The sequence below is a fragment of the Pleurodeles waltl genome, chromosome 7 (assembly GCF_031143425.1).
Source record: "Pleurodeles waltl isolate 20211129_DDA chromosome 7, aPleWal1.hap1.20221129, whole genome shotgun sequence".
In the NCBI taxonomy this organism is placed as follows: domain Eukaryota; kingdom Metazoa; phylum Chordata; class Amphibia; order Caudata; family Salamandridae; genus Pleurodeles; species Pleurodeles waltl.
In genome coordinates this window covers 288647901-288663148 of record NC_090446.1, presented here as the reverse complement: position 1 = coordinate 288663148, position 15248 = coordinate 288647901, and the positions used below count along the sequence as shown (strand labels likewise).

Here is a 15248-nt window from a genome sequence, read left to right as displayed (position 1 = left end):
ACCGAACATCGCCTGGGGAGACCAGTCACCAGTCGGGCCGCAGCGTTTTGAACCCGCTGGAGCCGCCGAAATTCTGACTGGTTTATCCCCGCCAGTAGGGAGTTGGCATAGTCCAACCTAGACAGCACTGATGCTTGAACCACCAGCTGTCTTGTAGGTGCATCAAAGAATTTGAGGATAGGTCGAAGTCCTCTGATGATGCCATAGCAAGAAGCCGCCACCTTCTTGGTATGACAGATGAAACTCAGAGAAGAATCAAACCATACCCCCAAGTTTTTTATCTCTGCCGCTAGGAGGGGAGTCACACCCAACTCCGAAGGCCACCATTTATCATCCCACAAAACCACCTGTTTACCAACCACCATAATCTCCGTCTTTTTGGTGTTTAACTGGAGACAGTTGGATTTCATCCAGTTAGCCACTTCCCGCAGACCATCACAAAACCTGGGAGCCTCCAGGTCTGAGTCCCCACTCAGTGTGACCGCCAGCTGCGTATCATCTGCGTAGGATACCATGGTTAGGCCCCACCGCTTGACGACCGCAGCCAACGGTCTCACATACAGATTGAAAAGGGTGGGACTCAGTGAAGACCCCTGTGGGACTCCCTGGTCTAACGGGTAGAGTGACGACTTACCGGGCGGGATCGCCACCTGGAATGACCTATCCATAAGGAAGGAACGAAACCAGTGCAAGGCGGAGCCAGAAACGCCCACCTCCGCAAGACGCCGAATCAGAATTCCGTGCGAGACCGTGTCGAAGGCGGCACTAAGATCTAATAACAACAGTGCCGCCGTCCGACCGGAATCCATCACGGAGCGCAGATGCTCGACCATCGAGAGGAGGGCCGTCTCCGTACTATGACCCGCGCGGAACCCGTTCTGGGTAGGATCAAGAATGTTAAACCTACCAAGGTGGTCTGTAAGAGTGGCATTCACATGGGCCTCTGCTATTTTCGTGGCCCAAGGAAGAAGGGAGATAGGGCGGTAGCTTTCAGGTTTAAGGGGGTCAAGGGTCGCCTTCTTCAGAATTGGCGTAACTACTGCCTGCTTCCATCTAACGGGAACCACTCCAGAAGAAAGAGACAGGTTGATCAAGGACAGTACCGGGGAGCGGCAAACCGGTGCCAGAGTCTTAAGTTGGGCCGGTTTCAACGGGTCAGCCGGAGAGCCAGACTTAATTTTGGCGCTGAGATAGTCAAACATCTCCAGAGATAAGGGGGGTAAGATGGAAAGACATTCCCCCTCACCTAAGGTGCGACCAACCTGCTCTAGCATCAGGGAACCCGTTGGGAAAGTGCGATAGATGGCTTGCACTTTTTCATGAAAGAAAGAGGCCAAACCCTCACAATGTGAATCCGAGCATATTTCCCCTGCAATTACTCTCTTCGCCATCAGGTCCTTTAATACTTTAAAAATAAGTTTCGATGGATTGGTAGAATTCTGAAACTGTTGAGCATAAAAGGAGGCACGAGTTTGACACACTGCCCTGTGATAAATCTTGATTTTAGCAAGACAACATATTTTCAGATCAGAGTCATATGACTTCCTCCATAATCTTTCGGCCTGTCTACAGACCCTCTTAAGAGATGCCAAGGAAGTGTCATACCAAGGGCTCGGCTCCTTCCGGTGACACTTAGACCAACACATAGGAATCAGAGAATCGAGGGCACCAGAAATCCACTCACAGAAGGAGTCGTATCCACAATCGACCTCGGTGAGCGGACCTAAAGGAGCCTTCTCGAGCTGATGATAAAAATCCTCCAGACTTAATTTGTTCCAGTGTCGTTTAAGAACAAATCTATCCTGAGATACAAAAGGATAGTCAGACAGAGAGCATGCCGTCTTCACCAGCATGTGGTCTGTCCAGACCAACTGAGAGGAACCAAGAACTCTGAGACCTTCTAAATTTGTGAAGAACGGGTCAAGAATATGACCACCTTTATGTGTGGGGAAGGTAATCATCTGCGAGAGCTGTAAAGCCTCAAGATTCGCAAAAAAGCTCCTAATAGTAGGTAAGGAAGGACAGTCCAAATGGAGATTAAGATCTCCCACAACATTAAAATTTGCGCATCCTAGTGCCTCTATGCTAATATACTCAGGAAGAGCAGCCCTAAAAACAGAATCACAGCCCGGAGGCCGGTAAATTAATAACCCAGAGAAGGTAAACTGATGACTAAACGCTATTTTAAATAGGGCACCCTCACACCCCAAAAGTTCAGCGGCTTTCCACTGACAGGGATAACACCGTTTGGTGACCATCGCAATACCTCCACCTCTAGTCGTACGATTTAAAGTAAAAATAGCATATTCTGGGGGAAAAGCTAAGTTAGTTATCGAGGAGTCAGAGTCCTGGAGCCACGTTTCCGTCAGAAAAAGCACATCCGGCGAACCATCAGCAAGAAGGTCGTAAATCTCCTGATAGTGCTTTACCACAGATCTGACGTTTAAGCTCCAGATACTCAAGTCCCGTTGTCCTATCCTCTTTACAGCAGGCCCTAAGGAGCGTATAAGGGAGGGGGGTTCCAATGACCATACACCGCACCTACAGTGATATGGGCCACACAACGGGCCTACAGGCAAACACTTGCAACGTGTACATTGACCCCGAAGGGCCAGTAAATCGGACCTACTATAGGTTCTCAAACGAACAGTCATGATTACCAGGTCCAGAGTTCTGCCACGAGCCGCGCTTCCTTAGCGCGGACGGGCGCAGACGGGCAGGACTCTGGCACAGCGAAGGCACGCCCGCTGCGCGTATCCGCTGCGCATTGGGGGGAGCTTTAAATAGGCGTCCCTCCACTCAGCCGGAGCGCTAGACCGCTCGTCAGCAACCCCACCCAGAGTGATCACCACTCCAAGATGGCGCCCAAAGTGACCACCACTCCAAGATGGCGCCCAAAGTGACCACCACTCCAAGATGGCACCCAAAATCAATACCCCAGAGACCGGACCCGCCAAACAGCGGTGGGAGAACCGATTAGAGTGCAGGTAAGGGGGTTACAATAAGTCCCATAAAATCAGGGCAATAAACAACTAAAAAAGAACACAAATAGTTATAAAGGTAGCTTTTAAAATAATATCGCAGTATAGAGGCGCATAACGCGATGCAAAGCGCGAGTACCTTCTCAGGGCAGCCCCCAGGGCAGGTCGCCTTAAATAGGCGTCCCTCCACTCAGCCGGAGCGCTAGACCGCTCGTCAGCAACCCCACCCAGAGTGATCACCACTCCAAGATGGTGCCCAAAGTGACCACCACTCCAAGATGGCGCCCAAAGTGACCACCACTCCAAAATGGCGCCCAAAGTGACCACCACTCCAAAATGGCACCCAAAATCAATACCCCAGAGACCGGACCCGCCAAACAGCGGTGGGAGAACCGATTAGAGTGCAGGTAAGGGGGTTACAATAAGTCCTATAAAATCAGGGCAATAAACAACTAAAAAAGAACACAAATAGTTATAAAGGTAGCTTTTAAAATAATATCGCAGTATAGAGGCGCATAACGCGATGCAAGGCGCGAGTACCTTCTCAGGGCAGCCCCCAGGGCAGGTCGCCTTAAATAGGCGTCCCTCCACTCAGCCGGAGCGCTAGACCGCTCGTCAGCAACCCCACCCAGAGTGATCACCACTCCAAGATGGCGCCCAAAGTGACCACCACTCCAAGATGGCGCCCAAAGTGACCACCACTCCAAGATGGCACCCAAAATCAATACCCCAGAGACCGGACCCGCCAAACAGCGGTGGGAGAACCGATTAGAGTGCAGGTAAGGGGGTTACAATAAGTCCCATAAAATCAGGGCAATAAACAACTAAAAAAGAACACAAATAGTTATAAAGGTAGCTTTTAAAATAATATTGCAGTATAGAGGCGCATAACGCGATGCAAAGCGCGAGTACCTTCTCTAGAGTTTGCACCTAAGCAAGGCAGAATCCACCACACTAGTCAGGGCAAGTAAGTTACTCATCAAAGATGAGAGTGGGATGTTCGAGACAGTTGTGTGGTTGTCTGCCATCTCTAACCGAAAATGCAATGACACAAAAAGGATGGGACCTGCCTCCCAGAGATATGTTAAAGCAGTGGACCGATTTACAGATAGTTCCCACTCCTGCTTCAGCTAGTGATGCTCCAGAATGGTAGATTCTCATGTCTATATTAATTACATCAACCAGACTACACAATCCCATATTGCCCCAGTGAAAACGGTGGGAATGCCTACGCAAAACGAATTAGCAGCATCCTGTCTTCCGTTCATCACATCGCCCCTGAATTATTTCTTCTTCATAAACAGAGGCAAAACAACATCTGCGTCAACTTAGTGTAAAATATGGCGCTTGTGTGATAGGAGCTATGCCTGATAAAACAGTCACCACAGCATCGACGATGAATGTGACCATGTACGTCAACTAAATGTTGAATTTAAGGAACACTGGAGAATAGTAAAGTAGGATTCAATTGGACAGTGCAGTCTATTTTCAAGAGAATACCTTTGAATGTCGCACTATCTATGGTGTTTACCTTCTTTTGCGTTTACAGTGTTTGAATTAGGCTATGCTGGTATGTGCTCTGCTGGTTGGAACAAGCATAAGGTGGTGGGCAGAAGCACTAGGTAAATCATAGAGGTTTTCAGACACTGAAGAAAGACCAACCCACTTAGGAACTTAAGCGCATCATATGGCTAGGACATCTAAGGATGTTCCTGCTTTAAGAAATGAATCTGTGACATGAAATGTCTGTCTTAGTTACTGTTAGAAATGGGGTGTCAGGTTGTCTAGAGTTTGCACCTAAGCAAGGCAGAATCCACCACACTAGTCAGGGTAAGTAAGTTACTCATCAAAGATAACCATCGCTCACTCCCTGGCAGCTTGGCGCAGAGCAGTCAGGCTTATCTCCAGAGGCAATGTGTAAAGCATTTGTGCAACACATCCATACCAGTGAGACAAGGATCAGACCACAAAAAAGACACTACACAGTATTATATAAAAATACATGTCTTATATTATAAATATATCATCAGACCAAAAACATCGTAGGTCATCAATGCTGTGCATATTATGCCAACACTGAAGGAGTACATGTTATCCTGACATTGTCAGTAGTAAAACAGATATTGCAACCTCAGGGAATGAAATGCAATAGTTTGGTTATGGTTAGGAAACACATATAGATTATCATTAATCATCATAAACCCGTCCGTTGTCAGGTATCATCCTTGGTGTACCAATAATCATGCGTTCACCTAAACACAGGGTCCCCTGCATCCCTTCTAGTGGGGTTATTATTCTTCTAAGAGAACCTGGTAGAGAGGAAGGTAGGGCCAGGGGCACCTGGGCACCTGCTACTGATAATAACCTGCACTGTCACTATTCTGAAAGGTCAAGAGATCCCAGGTATGACTACATGGGGGTAACCACAAGCCTACAAATTGCTGCTGTAAAAGTATTGTCCTGGACCCTTGTGATTGAGTTCTGGCAATCCGAGCTGCCTGTGAGGGTGCAGAGCAGCTACAGCCCCACATGGGTCCTGGTGGGTTCAGCATCTCCTTTCTTGTGAGTTGCTGAAGCTCCTGGGTGGCGACCACAGTGAGTATTGGATTCCCAATATCCTAGTCACACGTCAGGGGCTGTAGCGGGCCACCTCCATGCCATAGAGTTTTCACAAGGGTTGCGGTGGCCTCCAGCAGGCATCATGGAAGTGGGGCATGCCACTACCTTGGCAACACGTCCAGTGGTGAATGAGGGTGAACACTTTGCTGCTTTGTCCGGTGATAATGTGAGGGTAGGGTGAGGGTAGGGTGTGCTGTACCATGGCCACCAGGGTTACAACAGACAGGCAGCAGACGAACCCTGACCTCTCTGCCACACAGTAAACACTGCTTTGGACGTGCAAAATGCATTTTCCCCAGAGCGCCCGGTAGGCTCACACTATTTCAAGGAAGGGGGAAGTGCTCACCATGCACTATGGAAACAAAATGAAAATGCTCCTCATGCGCTAGGAGGAAACAAAATGAAAACAGTCCTCACGTGCTAGGAGGAAATAAAGCACACACCACGCACTGGTTGTGGCACTACAAGGGCCTTACTCAGGGTCCCCTGGTCAATTCTGGAGCAACCTAGTCCCAGAAGACCACTATTGGCACAATGGGGGCTACAGGCCAGCACAACAAAGCAAACAACTATAATGATGCTTCTTTCCTGGCAGCACAACAGTGCCTTGGCAGAATAGAGTCGGTGAGCAGCTGGCAACAAACAGAAAAGCAATCCAGTGAGTCCATTAGGCCACCCAGAAAGTAGCAGGCAGCAGGGCTACAGCAGAAGAGCCATCCAGATGAGTCCTTTGAGCAGCACAACAGTCGTTCTGACAGAGGTTTGGGTCCAGTTCCAAATGTGCTTTGAAAACATGGAGTGAGAATCCCTGTGCCTATACTCCTAAATGTCTTTGATATAAGGGTGACTTCAAAGGAACCCTTTCAAGTGTACCACAAACCCCTTGTAACCCAGCCCTGGCTCCACACATCAGTAAGGGATAAATCAGCCCTTTGAGTGAGGGCACGACACAACCTATTGACATGTAAGGTGTGAACGACCTCTCCCTTTCTCGGTCCAGGAAGACTATCAGTATGCAGATAAATGCAGATGTATATCCTGTCACACCCTGCCTTTCCTGTGTTGTTTCTGTCTGGAACGTATGCACAAACTGTAACTGTCAGTCAGCTTTAGACGTGGTTTGGAGTCAGGCTGCAAAGTACAGAGTTATAAGCACAGCGAAATTCCCACTTTATAGAAGTGGCATTTCTTAAATAGTATTGGAAAATCCAACTATGTCAGTAAGCAGGATTTTTCACTACCATTCCAAACATACCAAAAGTGCCAACACTACTCCTCTCAGATCAGAAATTACTACTTAAAAGTATACAAGGGAACTCCCAATGCTAATCTCTGAGAGGAGCAGCCCTCACAATAGTAAAAAACGAAATAGGCTTTTTGTCACTAATAGGGCATGCAAAACATAAGAGTACATGTCCCAACTTTTTCTTACACAGCACCCTGCACAAAGGGCTACCTAGGGCCTATCTAAGGGGTGCCTAAGGTGTAATAAAAGGGGAGTTTTGTCCTTGATAAGTAGTTTGAAATACCAAGTAAAGTGGCAGTAAACTGTGCACACAGGCTCTGCAAGTGGTAGGCCTGAGACAGGTTTAAAAAGCTATTTCTGTGGGTGGCACAATCAGCACTGCAGGCCCACTGATAGCATTTAGGCCCATATTTATACTTTTTTGATGCAAACCAGCGCTGGTACTGGTTTGCGTAACCAAATTTACTGCTGGGTAACGCCATTCCTACGAACCAGGCGGGCCCTTTATTTATGGATTGACGTTAGCCGGCACTGGGGGCTGGTCAGAGTAAAAACAAAAAGATTCCAACCAGGCAGCGCTGGCATAGGGGAAACTGGGGGTTGTGCGTCAAAAAATGGTGCAAGTCAGGTTAGAGTAAAAAATCATGGCTCTAACCGGACTTGCGCCATTTTTGATGTGCAACCCCCATTGAAATGCCTCCTGTCTTAGCAAAGACAGGAGTCATGCCCCCTTGCCCAATGGCCATGCCCAGGGGACTTCTGTCCCCTGGGCATGGCCACTGGGTATAGTGGCATGTAGGGGGCCCAAGTTAGCCGCCCCCATACCACTTTCAAAAAATAAAAAATTATACTTACCTCTACTTACCTGTACATACCTGGGATGGGTCCCCCCCATCAACAGGTGTCCTCCAGGGGTGGGCAAGGGTGGCAGGGGGTGTCCCTGGGGACAGGGAAGGGTACCTCTGGACTGCTTCCATGGTCAGAGACCATGGAAATGAGCCCACAGGTTCCTTAAAAAGTGCCCTCATCCAGGGATTAAACAACAGCGCTCATCAGGCTGTGTGCCATTTTTTAAGGCCCTCCCCTCCTGTATGTCAAAATGACGCAGTAGTATAAATAAGGCACACAGGCCTTCAAGTCATTTTTTGGGCCTACCTTGCATGTCATTAACGCAAGGCTATTTCCCGCATCTAGAAAATGACGCACACAGAGGAATTTTGAAGTTCGCGGGGTCGGGCGTCATAGTATAAATTTGGTGTTAGGTTTGCGCCGAATTTGCGTCAAAATTCTGGACACCAATTTGGCACAGACAGAGTATAAATATGCTCATTAGTTTACAGGCCCTGGGTATATGGTATACCACTTTACAAGGGACTTACAGGTAAATCAAATATGTTAAATGGGTTTAAGCCAATCATACTATGTTTTAAGGGAGAGAGCACATGCGCTCGAGCACTGACTAGCAGAGGTAAGGTGCTCAGAGTCCTACAACCAACAACAAGTGGGTCATAAAAATAGTAGGAGGAAGGCAGAAAGTTTGGTGTTAACTCAATGGGAAAGAGCCATTTCCAGCAGTTACCTCCACTCTTCTCCAATGGACTAGCGTCAACTGCCTGCCACCCATCATAGGACGAGCCAAGATCCTTCCGAGCAAACCACACTTCATTCCACACATGAAAATTCCTATATGACACAAAAGAAAAATAATTTTGTGTGTATAATTAATTTGTGCAGGGATGAGGGAGATAATGCAAATATAAATTGGCACAAAACAGAAGGCAGTGCATCATAGGAGAGTTTTTAGACAACCCATAATTATCAATTAATGAAGGAGAAGCATCTGTTGGAGAGTAGCAAGGTAAGGAGTAGAAATCTTTACCGGAGAACACTTTCAGTGATTTCTGCATGAATGTATGCATTGTTAACATGCTTCACAAAATATCCTACCTTCAAATTTACAGTGTAGGTAAATTGTGTGCAGGTGCAAGTTGCATACAACTCTAATCTAACTGCTTTTCTCTGTGATATGATTTCCTCTTTGGACTTCTACTATACAATTTATGCTGATGATATCAAGCTTTGCCTTGTTTCTTCATCCCAGATTTCACACCTGACCTCCAAGCATACGACTTTCTCACAGCTTCCCCCAAGGCATGGCACCAGAGTCAATTGTGCCAAATTCTACCAAAAGTGTAATTCCTCCCCTCCTCCTCTGCACTCCTCTCCCTGGCCAGCTTCATCTCACTCCATTGACACACTGAAATTAACACACACCTACCTCCACCTACTGCAACCATGGAGGATAGCTAAAGACAAAAGAGCATTACATAATTAGTAGTACTAGCAAACAAATAAATTACAAACCTGTCTTCCAGTTACCTTGCTGACTCTCAAATTCACAACTTCCCAAAGAGTACCCTCTTGAGCCATTAATCACAATTTTCTGGCTACACCTAGGGCCCCTGCGCCTTATCCTTTTTTTAAAGCTTTTAACTTGTAGGCCATTCAATTGGATTGACTTACTATCTCTCATACGAGCCTCAAACTTTCTCCTGGTTTTTCAAATTGCGCTGGGATGAGCACATATTACAACATTACAACAAGCAATAAGCATTGGAAAGCAGGCCCTCCATTTACTAAACTTTCACACAACACAATGCAGCAAGAGTACATTCCGAGCTGCGTTCTGTGAAAAGGAGAGAGTAGAAATGAACCATAATTACAAAGGTATGTAATTTCTGCTTGTGCTGGCTCACAAATGGCAGCCTATCTCCAATGCAGGCACCCTCGTGCCACAACCCAAGGGTGCCTGTGTTGGGATTAATATACTTTTTCTGCAGGAAGAAATACATTCACAAACAAAAACTAATCTTTGAGGCTTAGTACTCTCTGTATGTCTACTGCAGAATGTAACACGTATGCAATATGGAAGTAACAAGTAGAAATGCAGATACTTCTCGTTACGCCAGCCTGAGGTAGGCGCACTATTTTGGCACAAACCCGGGTTTTAGTAATTTGGGTTGCCATTGAAATCCATCGGTGGATGCACTTCTTAACACTCTTGCTCCACTTTCTTTACTAACCCATGCAAAGCCATAGACAATCGGGCTTTATGAGGCATAATAAATCCTAACATACATCTTGCATAAAAAAAAATAACCCCTCCCCCGACACAAAATTTTGATAAACCTGGGCCCAAGTATTCTACTGCACATCCTAGGTAGACTGCTGTTAGTGCCCTGGTCCTACACATTGTCTTCTCAACACATAACAGCATATTTTATCAATACAAATCACTACTTCACTATGTATGCAAAAAAAATCATACTTTCAAGACCGGTGTACTATCTCAAATGCTATGATCAATATTTTCGATCGAAATGCTTCGATGCTATCGAACAACATCTAACAGTTATTTTCATTTAACGGCATCATTAAGATTACTCAAACGAAGGCCGTGAAAGGTGTTTACTTTTGAATACGTGGTGCAATGCATCCAAACAAGAAGAAGACTGTTTGAATTCCAGGGCCTTTCTGAAATTATGTAACAATGCATTGATCAAGTACAATGTGGTTATTTGCCAAAATGTATCACATTCTCTTCTGGGATTGTATATCACATTAACCCCAAAACATCGTCCACTCATACATCACTACCATAATAGTGCTTAATTTGTGCCGGAAGTTTCAGGGGGATGGGATTTGTGTTTCTGCGTCAGACATTTATCACTGTATTTATACTTTTTTTGCGCCGCATTTGCGTCGTTTTTTGACACAAAAACGGCGCAAACTTGCAAAATACCATTGTGGGCCATATTTATACTTTTTGACGCAAAACTGCGCTAATGCAGTTTTGCGTCCAAAAAAATTGCGCCGTCTAACGCCATTTGGAAGCGTCATGTGGGCGTCAAATTTATACTTTGACATACGGCGGCGCAACCAACAGGTGGGAGTCATCATTTCGTGACGCACACAGCGTCGGTCTGTCGTAGAGGAAACCAACGTAAATGCGACGCACATCACTGTGGGTCGATTTACGACAGCGCAATCGTGAAAACGCCTTTTTTTTTCACGCTATTGCGTCACATTTTTGCGCGAAAACTGCCCTTTCAGGAGAGGAGACCCAAAATGGATCCTAGATGCCCCAACAGACCCCAGGAGGATGAGAGCAGACCAGGAACCAGCCAGGAGGAAGCATACAGGAACCAGGACATTTAAAAAAAAAAAAGAAAGTGTCGCTTCAGTGCAGAGGAGCAGGAAATCCTGGTGAAAGAGGTGACGGAACACCAGCACCAACTTTTCATATCCTCTAAATTGCCACTCAGTAGGAGAGAGGCCATCTGGAAACAAATTGTGGACAAGATTAACAGTGTGGCTGAAGAACGCCGGACAGTCACCGAGTGTAAGAAACGCTGGCATGACTGCAAACGTAGGACCAAAGAGAAAATGGCCAGGAACAGGAAGGCAGCAATGCAGACTGGAGGGGGGAGTCCAGCACAACAGGAGGCCCTGGACCACATGGAGGAGATGGTCGCAGCCGTCATCCCGGAGGAGATCGTCACAGGGATTCAAGGACTGGACAGCGCAGACTACCACGACACTACGCACATGCAGGGTAAGTCGCATGGGGAATGAAATTGCAATAATGGGGACTGTAAGCAGGGGGGGGATACCTACTACACAATGCATGTAAGTCAGCACATATATGAAGTGGCATGGGGAAAGGGGCACAGCAGGGGGGCATGCCCAGTACTGACCGAAGCTGGGGCACGACAAAATACAGCAACAACAACAGTCCCACGGGGACATTCTGTAATTACAACAAGAGAGCCAAGGGAAAGCAGTGACAGGTGGGAAGGACACTACCTCAAATCCACATCCAGGCACTTGAATTGCAAAATAAATTCCCCATCAACTAGGTCCCTACCTGTAATGCAGTAGCAAATACAACAACTGCAACTTAACTGCCACCACAGTTGACAATAACACCTCTCATCTCTGTGCAGCTATAGTACCAAATGGCAGGAACCCCACCCTGGAACATACATACCTAAATTAGGGGGTGAGGATGACATCTGCAATTACTCCTAGAAATAAGACAAAGGTACCAGTACACTCAAATGCCGAATGTCCATAACTGACACATACATAAGCCTAAGTAAACAGCAATAGGAGCCACACACCACTAACGACACACACATGCTGCATACGTCACGGTCCCTCACGTGCCTGCCTAACAAGGCTACATCACTAATGTCATACTGCTCAGACAACAACATTGAGGAGGGGACACAGGCAACTGGTCACTGAAACACACCTGTACAGTCTGAGAACCAAATAGGACTTTGATACGATAAACAGGGCAATCCAATTAAACACACATCACCCAACATCATCTCAAAACATCAACAATGTTTACATCCATACCACATCCTAACATTGACATGCATAGGTAATGCCACCTAACATGTACAGTTCATGCAATGTGAATAAAAAGTGTATGGGGCAGGGCCTGAGAGGCAAGTGTGCTGGCAGGGCAGTCACAACACCCACAATCAGTCAAAGTGTATTGTGGCAAGTGTAACGTATACTTTGCGCATAAGCCTCAGGCTGGAGGCCTTTGTGCATCTTACCCTGAATGTACTTATACTCATTTGCTCACATCTAAGAGCCTCAGAGCACTTTGCAATAAATGATTCTCATTTCCCTTGCAAACAGTTAATGTAGCAAATAGCCAGTCCTAGGGTGTTGTTAATTAGTCAAATCACACTGTTTTGCCTACTTCTGCACTGGAGTTTGCCAGAACATATTCACTCTGTGCCCCAGTCAAGGATACCGTCTGGTACGTTGATGATAGATGTGGTAGGGGTTAAGGTTTGCCATTCCTGCGTAGGGAAACTTTGTCAGCACCATGACATATGTCTTTTAATTTCACTTCCTCGTCCCAAGACACGCATGGGGGAGTTTCCAAACAGAAAATCACAACTAGATGCTGCCTGCCTTGCTGCTGATGCACAACCAGATCCCAGCCCATTCCTCTGATATGAGGGATGATGTCTCCCCTGTGATTCAGACAGGCAAGCTCCAAACTTAACATGCTGTGCTCGAAATAGAACAAGCAGAGGGAGAGTAGAAACAGTTAGGCACCATGATAGCTGTGTACTAATGTATTACTCTCCTGCCGACTATTTCAATTCTAACAGTGTGTATTGTTTGGGTTATTGGGGCTCACACCTAAATTCCTACAAGTCAGTTGTACAATGAAACTTCATATCAAACAAATACGGTCTTTGTCATTTGTGTATAGGAACATACCGGAAAAGAGAGAATTGTGTCGGACCTGAGTGACCACCACTTCCCTGAGAAGTTCCAAAGATGTCATGCGCTCGGATGTCTAAACATTTCTTTGATGTGGGAGACCAGAGGCACTGCTAGTTAGTCTGAGCTAAATTGAATATCTGGGTGACAGAGTTATTTACAAGTGGGTCAAACTTAGTCCCCCACACCATTAGCTATCCTGCTGCCTAGAAAGCCAAGAATCACATGTAGGATAATGAGAGCCCACCCAACAAAATGTCCCTCCATAACAATAGTGAAACACCGAAGGAGGACTAGGACAAAAAAACGCCTATTCCTAAATAATTATAAAGCAACACCTAGAGGCGACCTGGCTGACATGTCTGAAAGATCCATATCATACATGTGACACACAGGTGGGCCATAGGCCAACAACAATGCCCTATGATGGACAGCAGATACCTAGACAAACACAGAGCACAATGTTAAGGCATCCAAAGGCTTGTATCTTAGTGCAAATTTGTCACAACACAGACACACTAATTGTACCCTGTTTCATTGCAGAGGAACACGGATCTCCTGCTGATATGCCTGTCCATGAGTTCCCTGATGACATGGATGACGAGACCATCAACCTTCCACAAGAGACCATTGACATGGTCCTTGAAAGCCTCCAAACCCCACCTTCAGTCACAAGGAGGAGCACAGAAGAAGCAGCCACCACAGTAGAACCCCCCGCCACCCCAATTGTAAGACCTGCCAGCTCCAACACAGCTGAGGACTCTGACGACACTGGCACCAGCTTCGAAAGAACTGTTGTTGGGGTCCAGCGGGAGCTGGCCAAGGAGGTGCGGGTGGGGATGCAAACTATGGCAGCCAGCCTTGAGGGGGTGCGTTCGTGCATGTTGTCAACTGCTGATCAGGCAGCTGCAATGCAGGCCAGAACATCGCTCTTGGAGGAACTTTTGAAAACACTGAAGGAAATCGGCACAGCTGTCATCCAGTTGACACAACAACTCCAACTGCAAGCCAGTCAACGTGTGCACGAATGCAACATAGAACCCCTCAGGGCCGACCTGGCTGCCTACCATCGGGATGTGGCTGCCATTCTGAAAAACCAGCAGGCCCTCCTTGCTGCAGTACTGCCCTTCATTACTCGACAGGGATCAGCCCCCGGGATGTCTGCCTCCATGTCTTCTAACACTGAGGTGTGTGTTGCCCCTTCACAACCAACAACAACAAGGACACACCAGGCAACACACACATCAGAAGAAGAAGACATGGAACAGATAACATTCACGCGCAAGAGTACCCGGAAGCCCTAGTCCCTGCACCATGGCCTACTCTGAACAAGGTCCTACGTTTTGACACATGCCAGTCTCACTACAACTACCCTCAATGACTGTTCGGCAATCCACTGTATGACTTGTCCACATTGCCAGTGAATGTCTCTCTCCTACTATTTGGCAATTCCTGTTCCTCTGCACTGTCTGTGACATCAACCCAGCATGTCAAGAGCATCATCCACCCCCCGTCTGTAGGATCACCATGTAAGAATGCACCAGAACGGACATAGCTAACATTGTGAATGGACATTTTGCACTACACCACCTAAAAATAAATATCACTTGCACACCTATGGTATCTCTGTGTTATTTCACATTTCAACTGTGCAGTACATAACTCCAAAGTGGCTGTGTGGCAACCATGTAGATTCTCTATACTACTGTCCCGATTTCATGTATACTGAAACATCTGTGCAGTGGCCAGGATTGCATCATAGCCTTACTATACTGAGGAAAATAACTGATGAAGGGACTAAGCACACACAATCATGCTGTGTTGGACAGAATGATGCACCATCTATAGCTATTCTAGACAACTAATGGTGGCTGAGAAATGTAGGCACCATGCGATACTAAAATTTGAAATTATGCTGTAAAATGAAAGGAATGATAATCAAATTACACTAAATCAATCACCCTTACGGCGTATACTTCCATGAAGGAAAGTCATGCTGAATCAGTACACACATGATGTAGGTCAGCAATGACAGCAACAAGACAAGAGTGTGAACAAATCCTCATCTACAAAGCTCTCCCTGA

The 15248-nt window shown here is 46.5% G+C and overlaps 1 protein-coding gene across 1 annotated transcript in view; it reads right to left on the bottom strand.

Annotated features, from left to right (window-relative positions):
* Window positions 1-15248, bottom strand: part of LOC138304024 (protein-glutamine gamma-glutamyltransferase E-like) — a 331092-nt gene that overhangs the window by 120597 nt on the left and 195247 nt on the right. Inside the window, exon 8 of the mRNA XM_069243676.1 lies at window positions 8426-8529. Within this exon, the coding sequence (XP_069099777.1) occupies window positions 8426-8529 (104 nt within the window). The remainder of the gene's footprint in view (window positions 1-8425; window positions 8530-15248) is intronic.